Source organism: Chiloscyllium plagiosum, chromosome 28 (genome assembly GCF_004010195.1).
Source record: "Chiloscyllium plagiosum isolate BGI_BamShark_2017 chromosome 28, ASM401019v2, whole genome shotgun sequence".
Classification (NCBI taxonomy): Eukaryota; Metazoa; Chordata; class Chondrichthyes; order Orectolobiformes; family Hemiscylliidae; genus Chiloscyllium; species Chiloscyllium plagiosum.
Window position 1 is genome coordinate 44731720 of NC_057737.1, and position 15383 is coordinate 44747102.

Genomic DNA, 15383 nt, shown 5'->3' on the forward strand with positions numbered 1-15383 from the left:
TTCATATACCCATCCAGATGCTTTTTACATGTTGCAATTGTACGAGCTTCCACCACTTCCTGTGGCAGCTCATTCCATACACGCACCACCCTTTGCATGAAAAAGTTGCTCCTTAGGTCTCTTTTATATCTTTCCCTTCTCATCCTAAACCTATGCCCTCTAGTTCTGGACTCCCCACCCCATGGAAAAGACCCTTGTCTATTTATCCTATCCATGCCCCTCATGATTTTATAAACCTCTGAGGTCACCCCTCAGCCTTCGACACTCCAGGGAAAACAGCCCCAGCCTATTCAGCCTCTCCCTGTAGCTCAAGTCCTCCAAATCTGGCAAAATCCTTGTAAATCTTTTCTGAACCCTTTCAAGTTTCACAACATCCTTGTGATAGGAAGGAGACTAGAATTGTCATAATATTCCAAAAGTGGCCTAATGTTGTGCCTTTGTTTAAGAATGGATCTAAAGAGAAGTCTGAGAACTATAGACCCATGAGTCTGACTTCAGTGGTGGGTAAGTTGTTGGAAGTAATTTTGAAAGATAGGACTTATATGCATTTTGAGAGGCAAAGAATGATTGGGAATAATCACCAATGGTTTTGTGGAAGGGAAATAGTGTCTCACAAACTTGAGTTCTTTGAGGAAGTAACCAAGAAGATTGATGAGGACATGGCAGCCGATATTGTTTATTTGGACTTTAGTAACGCCTTTGACAAGGTTCTACATAGTAGACTAATAAGTAAAGTTCAATCACATGGGATTCAGGGTGAACTTGCCAGTTGGATAAAAAATTGGCTTAATGGCAGGAGACAATAGAGTGATGGTGGAGGGTTATTTGTTGCACTAGAGGCTTGTAACCAGCAGTGTTCCACAGTGATCAGTGCTGGCCCACTCTTGATTGTCATTTATATAAATGATTTAGATGAGAACATAGAAGGCATGATTTGTAAGTTTGTGGATTACACCAAAATTGATGGTAAGCTTTTTGTATTTATTCATTTTGTGGGATGCAGACTTCGCAGGCTGGCCAGCATTTATTGCCCGTCCCTAGTTGCCCTTGAGAAGGTGGTCGTGGTGAACTACCTTCTTGAACTGTTGCAGTCCACCTGCTGTCGGTTGACCCACAATGCCATTAAGGGAGGGAATTCCAGGATTTTGACCCAGTGACAGTGAAGGAACAGTAATATATTTCCAAGTTCAGGATGGTGAATAGCTTGGAGGGGAATTTGCAGGACGTGGTGTTCCTGTATATCTGCTGCCCTTGTCCTTCTTGATGGAAGTGGTTGTGGATTTGGAAGATGCTGCCTAAGTAACTTTGGTAAATTTCTGCAGTGCACCTTGTAGATGCTGCTACTGAGTGTCAGTGATGGAGGGAATGGGGATATGGTGCAAATGAAGGGATCTGCTTTTCTCTGGAGAGTTTTTGGGGCTGCACTCATCAATAAGTGGGGAGTATTCCATCACGCTCCTGATTTGTGCGTGTAGATGGTGGACAGGTTTTTGGGAGCCAGAAGATAAGCTACTCACCACAGTACTCAGAGCCTCTAACCTGCTCTTGTAGCCACTGAATTTATAGGGTGAGTCCAGTTGAGTTTCTGATCGTTGATAACTCCCATGATGTTGATCGTGGGGGAACTCGATGATGGTAACACCATTGAATGTCAAGGGGCAGTGGTTAATTTGTCTCTTATTGGTGAATATCATAACCTGGCATTTGGGTGGCATGAATATAACTTGCCACTTGCCTGAATATTGTCCAGATCCTGCTGCGTTTGGACATGGTCTACTTCAGTGTCTGAGGAGTCATGAATGCTGCTGAACATTGTGCAATCATTGGTGAAAATCCCCACTTCAGACCTTATGGTGCACAGTGAAGAAGATAATCTAAGATTACAAAGAGATCTTGATCAACTGGGGCTGCTGGGTGGCAGATAATTTGGATAAATGCAAGGTATTGCATTTTGGTAAAGTAAACAGGGCAGGACTTAAGCAATTAAAAGTAGGGCCTTGGGTAGTGTTGTGGAATAGAGAGACCTAGAAGTTCAGTTATATAATTCTTTGAAGTTAGCATCATACATACATAGATAGGGTGATTATGAAAGCATTTAGCATGCTTTCCTTCATTGCTCAGAGGTTTGAATATAGGAGTTGACCCCACATCTCTGGTGGCACACTGGGACACACACACACACACACATCCACCTCCTTTATCTCACACACACACACACCTCCTTTATCATCGGCCCATATCCAACAGCATGCCATAGTAAGGTTGCAACAAAGCATAGTTTTCCATGCCCACACCCAGTAGTGTTTGCTAGAATGATTGAGCAAATTCAGGACCTATGACCTTTTTTTCTTGATTACATGTAATTAAAGAAGTTTAATATGAGGTGTATCAAATGTACATTAAACACATTCCTTTCTTCCAGATGAACAATTAGATAAAGGTGCGGTGCTGGTATTCTCCACTTTGGGTATAAGTCGTTGCTGTACTACAGTGATGGCCTACCTCATGTATTCTCAGAAAATTACACTGAAGGTAACTGAAAAACTTTTACACAAGTGAACTTATGTGGTAGTATCAAGGCCAGCTATACTCTGAGAACAATATGATAACTCCATTCTTAAATTATCTTTTCTTTCACTATTGTCTGATTAAGGGGCAGCACGGTGGCACAGTGGTTAGCACTGTTGCCTCACAGCACCAGGGACCTAGTTTTGATTCCACTCTTGTCTGTGTGGAGTTTGCACTTTTTCCCTATTTCTGCATGTGTTTCTGCTGGATGCTGCGGTTTCTTCCCATAGTCCAAAGATATGCAGGTTAGGTAGGTTAGCCATGCTAAGTGTGGGGTTACAAGGACAGGGTGGGCAGGCTGGATTTGGGTGGGATGCTATTTGAAGGGTCACTGCAAACTTGATGGACCAAATAGCTTCTTTCTGCACTGTAGAGATTCTATGATTACAGTGTGAAAAGCATGAGTGGCTGATTGTCTGGATTCTCAAAAAAATGGAAATATAAAGGAAAATTATTTGAGATACAGCCTTGGGACATGATGTTTACTGTAGCATGTCTTTGGCTAGGGACCAGTGATAAAGGAGGTAGAACCTCCTAATTGTGGATATTTCTGCTTTTTTTGGACCAAGTGTTGGGTAGAGTATAGTGAGTCCCATTGTACTGTGTTGATGTTGACCATTGTCTCGCTACAGTCCCTTTCCCCAACTGTCACTTGCGGTTTGAGTAGCTTAATTTGTACAGCATGAGGAAGCATGGAACAAAATAAAATAAATCTCTTCCCAAACTATGGCCAAAATTTCTGCTTTTACTTTAAAGTGCAGTGGGAACTGCCACTCTGTGTCGAACACAAATAGGAAAGCCCGCCAAAGTTTGTGCCTATCTGACACCTAAGCTGCCCCTTGGTGGGATTTTCAACACATCACTTGCCAGGACAGCTCTCAAACTGTTGGAAAATCAGAGGTCAGCAGCTACAGCACAGGCTTCAAAACTTGTGGCCTCTGATGGTACACTCAAACACCAAAGTCCAGGAGGAATCAACAAGGCTGGGGGTCATGGGGAATGGGTGTCAGAATGTCAGCAATAAGTGATGAAGTTCCATGGCCAGCACTGTTCCCAAGCCCTCACCCACATCTGTGACCACCCCCCCACCACCACCAATCAACCTCAGTAAAAGGCAGACCTTACCCCATCAACCTGTTTGGTGGCTGCTCTACTTTATCAGTTAGGTGAGCTGCCATTATTCTCACCTGCTGGAAGTACAGTTAATTAGATTAGATTAGATTAGATTAGATTAGATTACTTACAGTGTGGAAACAGGCCCTTCGGCCCAACAAGTCCACACCGACCCGCCGAAGCGTAACCCACCCATACCCCTACATTTACCCCTTTACCTAACACTACAGGCAATTTAGCATGGCCAATTCACCTGACTTGCACATCTTTGGAGTGTGGGAGGAAACCGGAGCACCCGGAGAAACCCACGCAGACACGGGGAGAATGTGCAAACTCCACACAGTCAGTCGCCTGAGGCGGGAATTGAACCCGGGTCTCTGGCGCTGCGAGGCAGCAGTGCTAACCACTGTGCCACCGTGCCGCCCACAATTGTCATGGGGGTGCAGAGAGGCCCTTAAGTGGTTGTCAATTGGTTGCTAGTTGACCATTTAAGCCCTCAATTGTGGCAGGTAAGAAAGAGGAAGCCTAGGGTCTGCCGCCTCAAGATTTTATTTCCTATGCTGGTGGGAAGCCAAGTCCCTGACATCAGCCTAACTGGTAATGCTCCTCTCCAGCCACTTGCCTCACAACAAGGAAAGATTCTGTTCTGTGTATAATTCATTTTCTCCTGAGAAAAAAGTCATTTGATCACCACTCCCATAGGATCATAGAATCCCCACAGGGTGGAAGCAGGGCATTCGGCCCAGTGATTCCACACCAACCCTCCAAAGAGCATCCCATCAGACCGACCCCTCTACCCTGCATTTCCCAGGGCTAACCACTTAGCCGGCACATCTCTATACACAATGGGCAATTTACCATGGCCAGTTCAACTAACCTGGACATCTTTGGACTCTCAGTTTTCCAGTTTAAATGTTTTTCTCTTTGAGTCACAAGCTGGGAAGAATTATTTCTTCTTTCTATTGTTGCTTGAAATGGAAATGTTCCTGCGATGTTGCTTCTTCTATTTCTGCTTTATATTCATTCCTTCAAATTCTGTTAAGGTGCCAATTCCCAGTGATGGGACTTGGAGGGGAAATGAATCTTTTATCAGTTGTTCAACCCTACCTCAACTTACTGCAGTGGCAACTTGTCAATCTATTTACTGCATTTCTAGTTGAATGCGTGAGCCAATAATAATTGTAAACGCATAGTTCAGGTCTACCATTCGCAAAGGTAGTTGGCCCTAGTAGAACAAATCTGAAATTTATATTAGGAAAATTCTTAGGGTTTCAAAGGGTCAATCCAACAAGAATGCACAGCTCTTTCTCACAAAAGAAAGAGCTTTCAAACTCCAAAAAAGTTCTCACTGAAAAAAAGAAAGAGGAAAAGGCACTGTGCCAAACTCCAGAACATGGGGAAGACCCATCTCTCCCTATCCAACTACAGTGTTGAAAATTGAGCCACAGTTTACTACTGAGAAATCTAAGTCATATTTTTGGTTGCCATCATTTGAGCGGTGGAGTTTCCAGATGAATTAAAAGTACCGAAATGTTCTTTTCCCCTAGGATGCTTGGGCGCTTGTTCAGAAGTGTAAAGCAACCATTCGGCCACATCGAGATTTTGTATGGCAACTTTCTAAATGGGAGAAATCTGTATTGGAGCAAATGATCACAAATGTCTCTGACCCTTATTACTGAAATTTTTGTAAGCTGTAAAAACTAAGGTGCATTCACCATGAATTTACAATTGAATACATTTCTGTTTTTTTAAGAGCTAATAACTTGATTAATGAAAGATGCCCAAGATTTAATTTATACTGACACTGATTTTAGTTTTCAGTAGAATTCTTAATTGTGATTGTAACATTTTGTATAACAACAAATGAATGCATCTTGGATTGTATGTAGTGGATTTATCATTAATTTGTATTTCAAGCTTTCATATGAGTGCAGTGTTAAATGTTGTTTTAAATGATGCCTGACTGTCCCAACTGTTATCAGAACACCAGGCTGAACAGCTGTTGGGGAAATTAGTCATCATATTGTTTGGATTTATTTTGCCCTCTCCTGAATCAACACTTTTTTTTAACAGTTGAAAATGGAATTAAAAATGAGAGGAAATTGAAAACAACATAATATTCCTGTGGGTAAAGATGTGAAATGAGTCAGTTTTGAAACAAAGAAATCACAATAGGCTTAGGAAACTACTGAAGTGGGAGATGGCACGGAGCAGGATGACACTAGGCACACGAACACACAAGATGGCCGCTGAGCCATAAGTTGGCCACTTGACACACAAGATGGCCATCGGACCACAATATGGCGAGAGACAGCAGAGCAAATACAGACACTGCCTGGGGCCACCAGAATGCCAGCACAATGCACTTACAACCTAGTTGATTAGTTTAAGGTGGGTGGGTCTAATTGCTACAGTACTGAATTTAAAAAAATTAAGTGCATTTCTGTGGAGAATAAGTGTTTACTGTATTAATTGTTGTAAGAACCTGCTGCTTACGCTGAATCAGCCAGAGGACAAGGTAGTGCCTGTCTCAAAAACCCTGCCCTAAACCAGTTGTTAAGAGGGGTAGCCCCCCTATGCGAAGGTTGGGATTTGAAGTGGGAACTGAGGGACCAAGGGCACTAGAAGTTGTGAAGTACAAGTGGCAAAGTCAGGTAACATTGGACTCTGTAGGGGCGAACAACAGGGAGTCCAGTTAGAGTTTAAATTAAAAGTTGGGTGCTGTCTGTACTTGTAATTTCCAATGTGGTGAGGAAGAGGAGCTGATCACTCTGACCAACAGCCAAACCTCAGGGTTTACCATGTTGCCAAGGTGGGGAGCGTGGACACTGTGAGTAATTGCGATACCCTGTCAGTCCGTAGTAGAGCAACAAAACTTGAATAGTGGGGTGGCCGGGAGGGTGAAGAGTTCCACCGGTAGAGAGCACACCAGGCTAGAAGTAGGTTTCTGGGTCTATTGGGAGTTGTTGGATCAGTAGAGGTGGCCAGGAGGGTAGAGGAGGCCCGGTAGAGAGCACACCCTATTGAGTCAGCATTCCCAGTCGACCGGTAGGTACCGACTAGTAGTGGTGGCCGGGGCGGGTAGAGAAGTCCCACTGATAAAGAGCACAACTTGCTAGGAGGATGCTACAGCCGTACAGATTGTGCTGGGACAGTATTATTGGCCAGAGGGTAGAGATGTCCCCACTGGTTAGAACACTTTACTGTTGGTGGTATCTGGAGGGACACAATCTGTGAGATGGCAGATCAAAGTTTTAAGGGGGATACTGCAGGTTCCCTTATTGAGAAATACAAGGCAGACAGACTAGCGTTGACAGAGCAAATGAAGAAAAGTGGTCGGGATCCATCCCAGAGTGAGTAGGTAAACAGAAACAAAGTAAAACTAAAGAGATAGGAGTAATGTTAGTGTACCAATGAGCAGGCCGAATTGAACAAGTAGGTGCCTCTACTAGCAGGTGGAGAAAAGGCCAAGAATGAATTGAGGAGCTGGAGGCCAGGATAAAGGAGCTAGAATACAGATTAGAAAAAATACAGGAGGAAAGGGAAATTGACTTTCTCCCCAAATCATGCAAGAGTATAACTTAGCACCCCTTACCAGAGGAGGAACAGACTCAATGCCCAAAGTGAATTATAAACCCTTCACCCCAGGGGAGAGGCAGCAAATTATGACATCCCTGGGCAAATTACAGCCCCGAGGCGCAAACACCAGGTTCTAGGAAGAGCTAGATAGTGTGTGGGCAGGGCACCAAGGACATACACCAGCTGGTCCAGGCAGCTTGCCCAGTGGGCAAGTGGAGGCAGGTAGCTGGCGGACCCAAAGCCACAGCAGCCCGAGACATTAAGGGAGGATGGTGGACACATCCTGTCACCCTCCAGCTGGGATAGGTGTCCAGCAGGCCCGTTCACCAATTTTAAAGAAATCCAGAGGGTGTTAGGAAATGCTTCCACGAACTGGAGCAGGATCACGAACACTAAGCAACGTAAAGGGGAAGGAGCCTCTGGATGTGGGGAACGATTATTTACGGTCTATCAGGAATCCTCAGGGCGTTGCAAACCCAGATCAGGGGGACCTGGCATTTAAAGATGGGCTCTCTAGCGCCCACCAAGCCATCCTGAAAATGGGAGTAGTAATGTACCAGGATTATGATGATCCAGTTGAGTGGGCTAACGGGATGCAGGATGCAGAAGCTCCTGCGACAAAGGCAAGACCTGACAAAGCAGCCGACTGGAATGGAGGTGAGAATAGAATAAAATGATCTTGCCACAACTGTGGCTGACAGGGACACTTTGCTCGAGACTGTAGGGTCCCACAAGCAGGGGATAGAGCAGGGAACCATGTAAAATACTGCAACCACTGCAAAAGAATAGGACACATAGAAGCAGTGTGCTGAGAAAAGCATGGGGCATCCCCAAACATCACCCGGAACACCATGGAAATATGTGAGTCCTGAGGTCAGCAGAGCTGCCCCCATTTGTGAGGGTAAGGGAGAGAGAGAATTTACGTGCCTGCAGTAATAGGAGGGAGGAAATGTGAGATGCTAGTAGACACAGGAACAGCTGTATCCATCACAAACTAACCCTTACCATATACAAACAAAATGATTCACTTAACTGGAGTAGGAGGGGATAAAACACCAGCTTACCTAAGCGAAACTAGCCACGTAGAAATACACGATATATATGTGTGTGTGTGTATGTATGTATATATCCCCATGAAATTCAATGCATGCCAAAATAACGAGGGCACCATAATGGACAATGATCTTATGAGAGAATATAATGTTCTAATCGATTGTGCAAAAGAGAAATTGATCTGGCCCAGACAGGACGGTCGGAAGACAGACTGGGAAACTTACAAGTCACCTTGAAAATTTTAAAATGCTACAGTCACCAGTAGGGACTGGAACCTCGAAAAGGGGGGATTCTGAGCCATCTGAGCCTCCGACCTTGGAACATGGGCAGAAACAAAGTTAGATACAGGTCTAGTTAACATAGACCCAATAAGGGTTCCCAGACTGGAGCAAAAGCCCCACCGACAATACCCAATAAAACCTGAAGCAGAAAAAGCAGTTGTGGAGATAGTGAAAGGACTAGTGAAACAGGGAATCCTGAAAGAAACCACAAGTACAACTAATTCCCCAACGTGGCCAGTAATAAAGCCTGATGGGAGCTACAGGCTCACCATTGATTATACAGGACTTAATAAGGTCACCCCCAAATTGCACCCCATTGTAGCAGACGCCACCATCGTTTTAAACGGCCTGGCCCCTGAACACAAGACGTTTACTGTTTTAGACATAGTCAATGGTTTCTGGTCTATCCAGTTACACCCTGAGTTCCAGAACAAATTCGTTTTTACAGTAAGGGACAGGCGGTACACGTGGACTCACCTGCCACAAGGGTTCCACAACAGCCCCACTATTTTTCACAGGGTGATGAACGACATTCTGAAGAGAGTAGATTTACCAGAGGGTAGCACTGCCCTCCAATATGTAGATCATATCCTATTTGCCTCAGAGTCCGAGTCAGGACACCAGGAAGCTTTATGTCTAGTATTGCATGAATTGGCAACCACAGGATTGAAAGTTAGCCCCACAAAGGCACAAATTGGCAAAACACAAGTCTTATACCAGGGACACCTTATATCCCAGGGACTCAAAGAAAGACCCAACGACTGCAAGAAGGAAATCCAACAGATGCCACAAACTGCCACTGTCAGGGAGACAGAAAGGTCTTGGGGCTATTCGTCTACAGTCAGAACTTTATACCCGAGTTCGCAAAATTGGCTGAACTGATCCAGAGTTTACGTAAAGGAGGCAAGCCCGCCTTGCAACCTGTAACCTGGGAGCCAGAACAGGAGGAGGCATACAGACAGCTTAAAACTCAATTCATATCAGCCCCCGGGCTAGGGCTGCCAGATCCCAGCAAGGATTTTCATATCCACTATCGTAAAGAAGGAGGATTTTACTCCGCAGTGGTCACCCAAGATCACAGTAGCAAGAGAAGGTCCATACGGTACTACTCAACTACAGAAGGGCCAGTAGTCACTAGGTTGCCCAGGTGCATAACAGCCTTAGACTGCGCTGCTTGGGCCGTTAGGGTCAGCAAGCCCATAGTATTGACAGAGAATGTCATCCTCCACACTAAACATGACCTGCTAGAGCTGCTAAACACAGGGAAACTGAGGGCTGTTTCCAATATGAGAAGGGCAAAGTGGGAGGCAGTTCTTTTACCCCAAGTCAGTCTGTGGTAATAGTTAGGGATACAGGGGAAAACCCAGCTGAGGGAATTCTACCTCATTTTAAGGGAAACCGCACAACTATGGGGATATAGATAGGGACTAAAATAGGGGGAAGAGTAAAAGATACCCCCCTAACACAACTGAGGAGACCCTCTTCGTGGATGGGTCATGAAAATACATAGCAGGGTCTCCCCAAACAGGACAGCTGTGTTAAATGATAAGTTAGAAACAGTTATGTCCGGTGACATTGAAACTGACAACAACTGCACTGAAATTAACAGCTGTGCTGGAACTGACAATGACTGCACCAAACTATTAACAATTCTGCAACATTTACCATAAACAAACCATGTTACAAGGACATAACCTCATCACTGACCTAATATTACAAAACGTATAAAAGTATCTTGACATGTGCTCCAGGTTGGGAGAGGAATCGCAGCTGACCACTGTGCTGTCGGTGTCTTTCTCGGAGCTCCAGTATTTCCTTGTACATTAGACTCTGTCATTGGACTCAGAGGCTGGTGATTTTCCCCACAAACAACCTACTCAGAAAACTAAAGTCTCCAGTAGAGGTGAAATCATTTTTATTCCACAAAAAGAGCAATCACTTTCTCTTTCAGGTGTGTAATATTTTTTAGAATTGAAAAGGATATTTGATACTATGATTGAGAATTGTGTAGTAGAGTTTTGACAGGCTTCTGCCACAATTTGGCCAAAATAAAACTGAGAAAAACCCCAGAGTTGTTTACTGAATTTCTTTAGGGCTTGTGATTTTCCTGCTCCTCGGATGCTGCCTGAACTGCTGTGCTTTTCCAGCACCACTCTAATCTAGAATCTGGTTTCCAGCATCTGCAGTCATTGTTTTTACCTAGTTAGCATTACTGTCCTTGCTTTAAAGGGTTGTGCTGGACAGAAGGAATGCCATCCCTCATTTATGTCAATTGTTAGGACCTAGATTCCAATTCAGGGCATAAAGTGCCAGGAGCCCCAGTCCCAAAGCACTTGTGTCAGTTTAACTTAGTTGTAGGCAGCTTACCATTAGCCTCAAAGGTTTGTCAGCTTGATTTCCATCCTTCGGTGTGAATGGATAACCGAAGTAAATACTCCCATGCTGAATTGTTCAAGATGTTGTACTTTGCTTGCACGACCTCAGATGAAAATGGAGGCAATTCATTGAATGTTTTTTAAGATAGAGTCATAGAGATGTACAGCACAGAACAGATCCTTCAGTCCAACACGTCCAGGTCCACCAGATATCCTAAATTAATCTAGCCCCATTTGCTAGCACCTTCCTCATATCCCCCTAAACCTTTCCTATACATAGACCCATCCAGATGCCTTTTAAATGTTGAAATTGTACCAGCCTCCATCACTTCCTCTAGCAGCTCATTCCATACACATACCACTCTCTGTGTGAACAAGTTGCCCTTTAGATCCCTTTTAAATCTTTCCCCTCTCACCCTAAACCTAAGTCCATTAGTTCTGGACTCTCCCCAGGGAAAAGACTTGTCTATTTAAGTTGTTAAGAAATTATCTATGGATGGAGCTGAATTACTCTTCAGGAATGATTTGGCTGGAGTAAAATTCATAGCTTCATCGATAATCACAGAAAATCCAAATGAGATAAAAGAGATGGAACAGTTATAGGAACAAGTTGTAGTGTGTACAGTTCTGGTCATCACATTGTTCCTTTGATGTGATTGCATTGGAGAAGGTGCAGAGGAGATTTACCAGGATGCTGGCCAGGCTGGAGAATGTGATCTATGAGAAAAGATTGTAAAGGCTGGATTATTTTCCTGAGAGAAGCAAAGGCTAAGAAGGGATGTGATAAGTCAGAAATTAGAGTCATAAAGTCCTGCAGCACAGAGACAGGCCCTTTGTCCCAAACTGGTCCACGCCGACCACAATGTCCATCCACGCTAACCTCATTTCCCTGCACTTGGCCCATATCCTTCTAAACTTTTCCTATCCAGGTATTTGTCTAAATGCCTTTTAAATGTTGTTAATGTACCCACCTCAACCACTTCTGCTGGCAGATCATTTCATATCCATACCTCCCTCTGTGTAAAAAGGTTGCCTCTCAGGTTCCCTTTTATTCTGTCCCCTATAACCTTAAACTGATGCCCTCTTGTCCTTGATTCCCCAACCCTGGGAAAAAGAGTGCATTCACCCTATACAAAACTCTCATGATCTTATACACTTCTATAAGTTCCACCTTCAGTCTCCTATGCTCTAAAGAAAAAAAACAGTCCTAGCTTGTCCAACCTCTTCCTGTAACTCAGACCGTTGAGTCCTGACAACATCCTTGTAAATTTCTTCTGCACTCTTTCCAGTTTAATAACATCATTCCTATAGCAATGTGACAAAACTGGACTCAATACTCCGAGTGCAGCCTCACCAATGTCCTGTACTACTGCAACATAAATTCTCAACTTCTGTACTTAATGAGCTGACTGATAAAGGCCAGTGTGCCAAGTCTTCTTCATTGTCCGGTCTACCTCTGACTCCACTTTCAGGGAACCATGCATCTGAACTCTAAGGTTTCTCTGTTCCACTACACTCCTCAAGGCTCTACCATGAAACTCCCCCCTTGATTTGACTTTCCAAAATACAAGACCTCACACTTATCTATATTTGACTCTGTTTGCCATTTCTTGGGCCATGTCCCCAGCTGATCAAGGTCCTGCTGCAATTTCTAACAACCTTCCTTGCTGTCCATGATACCACCTATTTTAATATCGTCTGCAAATTGACTACTCATGCCTTGTACATCCTCATCCAAATCATTGATGTAGATAACAAACAGCAATGGGCCCAGCACCAACCCAAGACACACCATTAGTCACAAGCCTCCAGTAAAACAAGCATTCTTCCACTGTTACCCTCTGCTTCCTACCATCAAGCCAATTGTGAATTTGCCAGACACCGCTGGATTCCATGTGAGCTAATCTTTCAGAGCAGTTGTCCATGTGGAACTTTATCAAAGGCCTCACTAAAATCCATGTAGACTACATCTACAGCCCTGCCCTCGTCAACCTTCCTGGTCACTTCAAAGAACTCGAACAAATTAGTAAGGTATCATCTCCCATGCACAAAGCCATGCTGACTACTCCTAATCAAACGTTGTCTTTCCAAATGCAGGTATATCTTATCTTAGAAACTTCAAGTAACTTACCATGTTAGGCTTACTGGTGGCGAGGATGAGATAGAAAACTTGTAGAGGTATATAGATATAGACAGGATTAGTGATTGTATTCCATTTACCAAGTTTTTTTGCCCAAAGTGCAAAAAATATTTGGCAATTTGGCAGGAAGAATAGAAGAGCTGAATATTATTTAAATGGAGAAAACTGTAGCATAAATGGATTTGGCTGCACCCATGCATGAACTATAAATAACCTAAAATGCAAGTTCAGCAAGAAACAGAGAATGCAAATTTCAAAGGGATGGAATATAAAAATAGGGACATCTTGCTAAAACTGTGCAAGGCACTAGTCAGACCGCAGCTATAATACTGTGAATATATTTGTTGCCATTATCTAAGAAAAGATATCAAGACATTGGAGGTAGTCCAGAGAGCATTAGTTCCAGACATGGGAAGATTTACTTATGTTGGAGAGGTTAAGAAAGTTTGGCCAGTGTTTTTGGAGTTTAAAACAATGAGGGGTGACCATAACGAAACATAAAAGATTCTGAGAGGACTTGACAGTATAGATACTGAGAGGTTGTTTCCCTGTATGGAAAAGCCTAAAACAAGAGGTTATCATCTCAGAGTAAGGGTCTTTAAGACCGAGCTGAGGAGGAATTTCTTCTCAGACTAGTGAATCTGTGAAATACTTTACCACTGAGAGATACGTGGAGACTGGGTCATTAAGTATGCTCAAAGTTGAGGTAGACTTTTTTTTAAATTAGTAAGGGAATCCACACTGTAAAGTAATCTAATCTAAAGGGATATGGAGAAAACACCTGAAAAACTGCCTCAAAATGCCGAGGGGTGACCTTACAGAGGTTTATAAAATCATGAGGGGCATGCCTGCGGTGAATATCTAAGGTCTTTTTCTTAGGGTGGGGGAATCGAAAACCAGTGGGCATATAAAGTGAGAGGCCAAAGATTTCAAAAGGACCTGGAGGGGTAACCTTTTCACAGAAGGTGGTGCATATATGGAATACCTACCAGAAGTGGTATTAAAGAGGGTACAATTACAACATTTGAAAGATAACTGGACTGGTACATGAATAAGAAGGGTTTAGATGGATATAGGCCAAGTGCTGGCAAAATGGGACTAGGTCAGATTGGATGGCCGAACTGGACTGAAGGATTCATTTCAGTGTTATATAACTCTATGACACTACATGCAAATGCACGCAGAGGTTGTGTGGGAAGCACTTGCTGACAGTACTGGACAGGTCTGTCCCACTGAGGCAAGGAAGGAATGGTAGGTTGAAGGAACCTTGGATGACAAGGGATGTGGAACATCTAGTCAAGAGGAAGAAGGAAGCTTACATAAGGTTGAGGAGGCATGCATCAAACAGGGCTTGAGAGGGTTACAAGGTAGCCCCGGAAGGTACTGAATAATAGCCCTCGGAGAACGAGAAGGGGGCATGAAAAATCTTTAGCGGGTAGGATTAAGGAAAACCCGAAGGCATTCTACATTTCGGTGAGGAACAAGAAGATGGCCAGAGTGAGGGTAGGACCAATCAGGGATAGTGGAGGGAATTTGCATCTGGAGTTGGAGGAGGTAGGGGAGGTCCTTAATGAATACTTTGCTTCGGTATTCACTATTGACAGGGACCTTGATGTTTCTGAGGACAGCGTGAAACAGACTGTTATGCTGGGACAGGTTGATGTTAGGAAGGAGGATGTACTGAAAATTTTGAAAAACATAAGGATAGATAAATTCCCTGGGCCAGACAGGATATACCCAGGTTTTCTACAGGAAGTGAGGGAAGATATTACTGTGCCTTTGGCAATGATCTTTGTGTCTTCACTGTCCACTGGAGTACTACAAGATGATTAGAGGGTGGCAAATATTTCCTTGTTCAAGAAAGGCAATAGGGATAATCAAGGAAATTACAGACCAATCACTCTTACATCTGTGGTCGGCAAAGTATGGAAAGAATTCTGAAAGACATGATATATGATTACTTGGAAAACCATAGCTTGATTAGAGATAGTCAGCATGGCTTTGAGATGGGCAGGTTATGCTGAATTCTTTGAGGCTGTGACAAAACATGTTGATGAGCAATGGATGTGGTGTACATGAATTTTAGTAAGGCATTTGATAAGGTTTCCCCTGATAGGCTCATTCAGAAAGTAAAGAGGCATGGGGGGGCAGGGAAATCTGACTGTCTGGATATAGAATTAGCTGGGCTGAAAATGTGTTGCTGGAAAAGTGCAGCAGGTCAGGCAGCATCCAAGGAGCAGGAAAATTGATGCCCTTCTTCAGGAATGAGGAATT

The 15383-nt window shown here is 43.7% G+C and overlaps 1 protein-coding gene across 1 annotated transcript in view; it reads left to right on the forward strand.

Annotated features, from left to right (window-relative positions):
• The window catches only part of styxl1 (serine/threonine/tyrosine interacting-like 1), a 35155-nt gene extending 29387 nt beyond the window's left edge, over positions 1 to 5768 (forward strand). Inside the window, exons 7-8 of the mRNA XM_043718798.1 lie at positions 2423 to 2532; positions 5229 to 5768. Of these exons, the coding sequence (XP_043574733.1) occupies positions 2423 to 2532; positions 5229 to 5360 (242 nt within the window). The 3' untranslated portion in view covers positions 5361 to 5768. The remainder of the gene's footprint in view (positions 1 to 2422; positions 2533 to 5228) is intronic.
• Positions 5769 to 15383: the final 9615 nt, after the last annotated feature.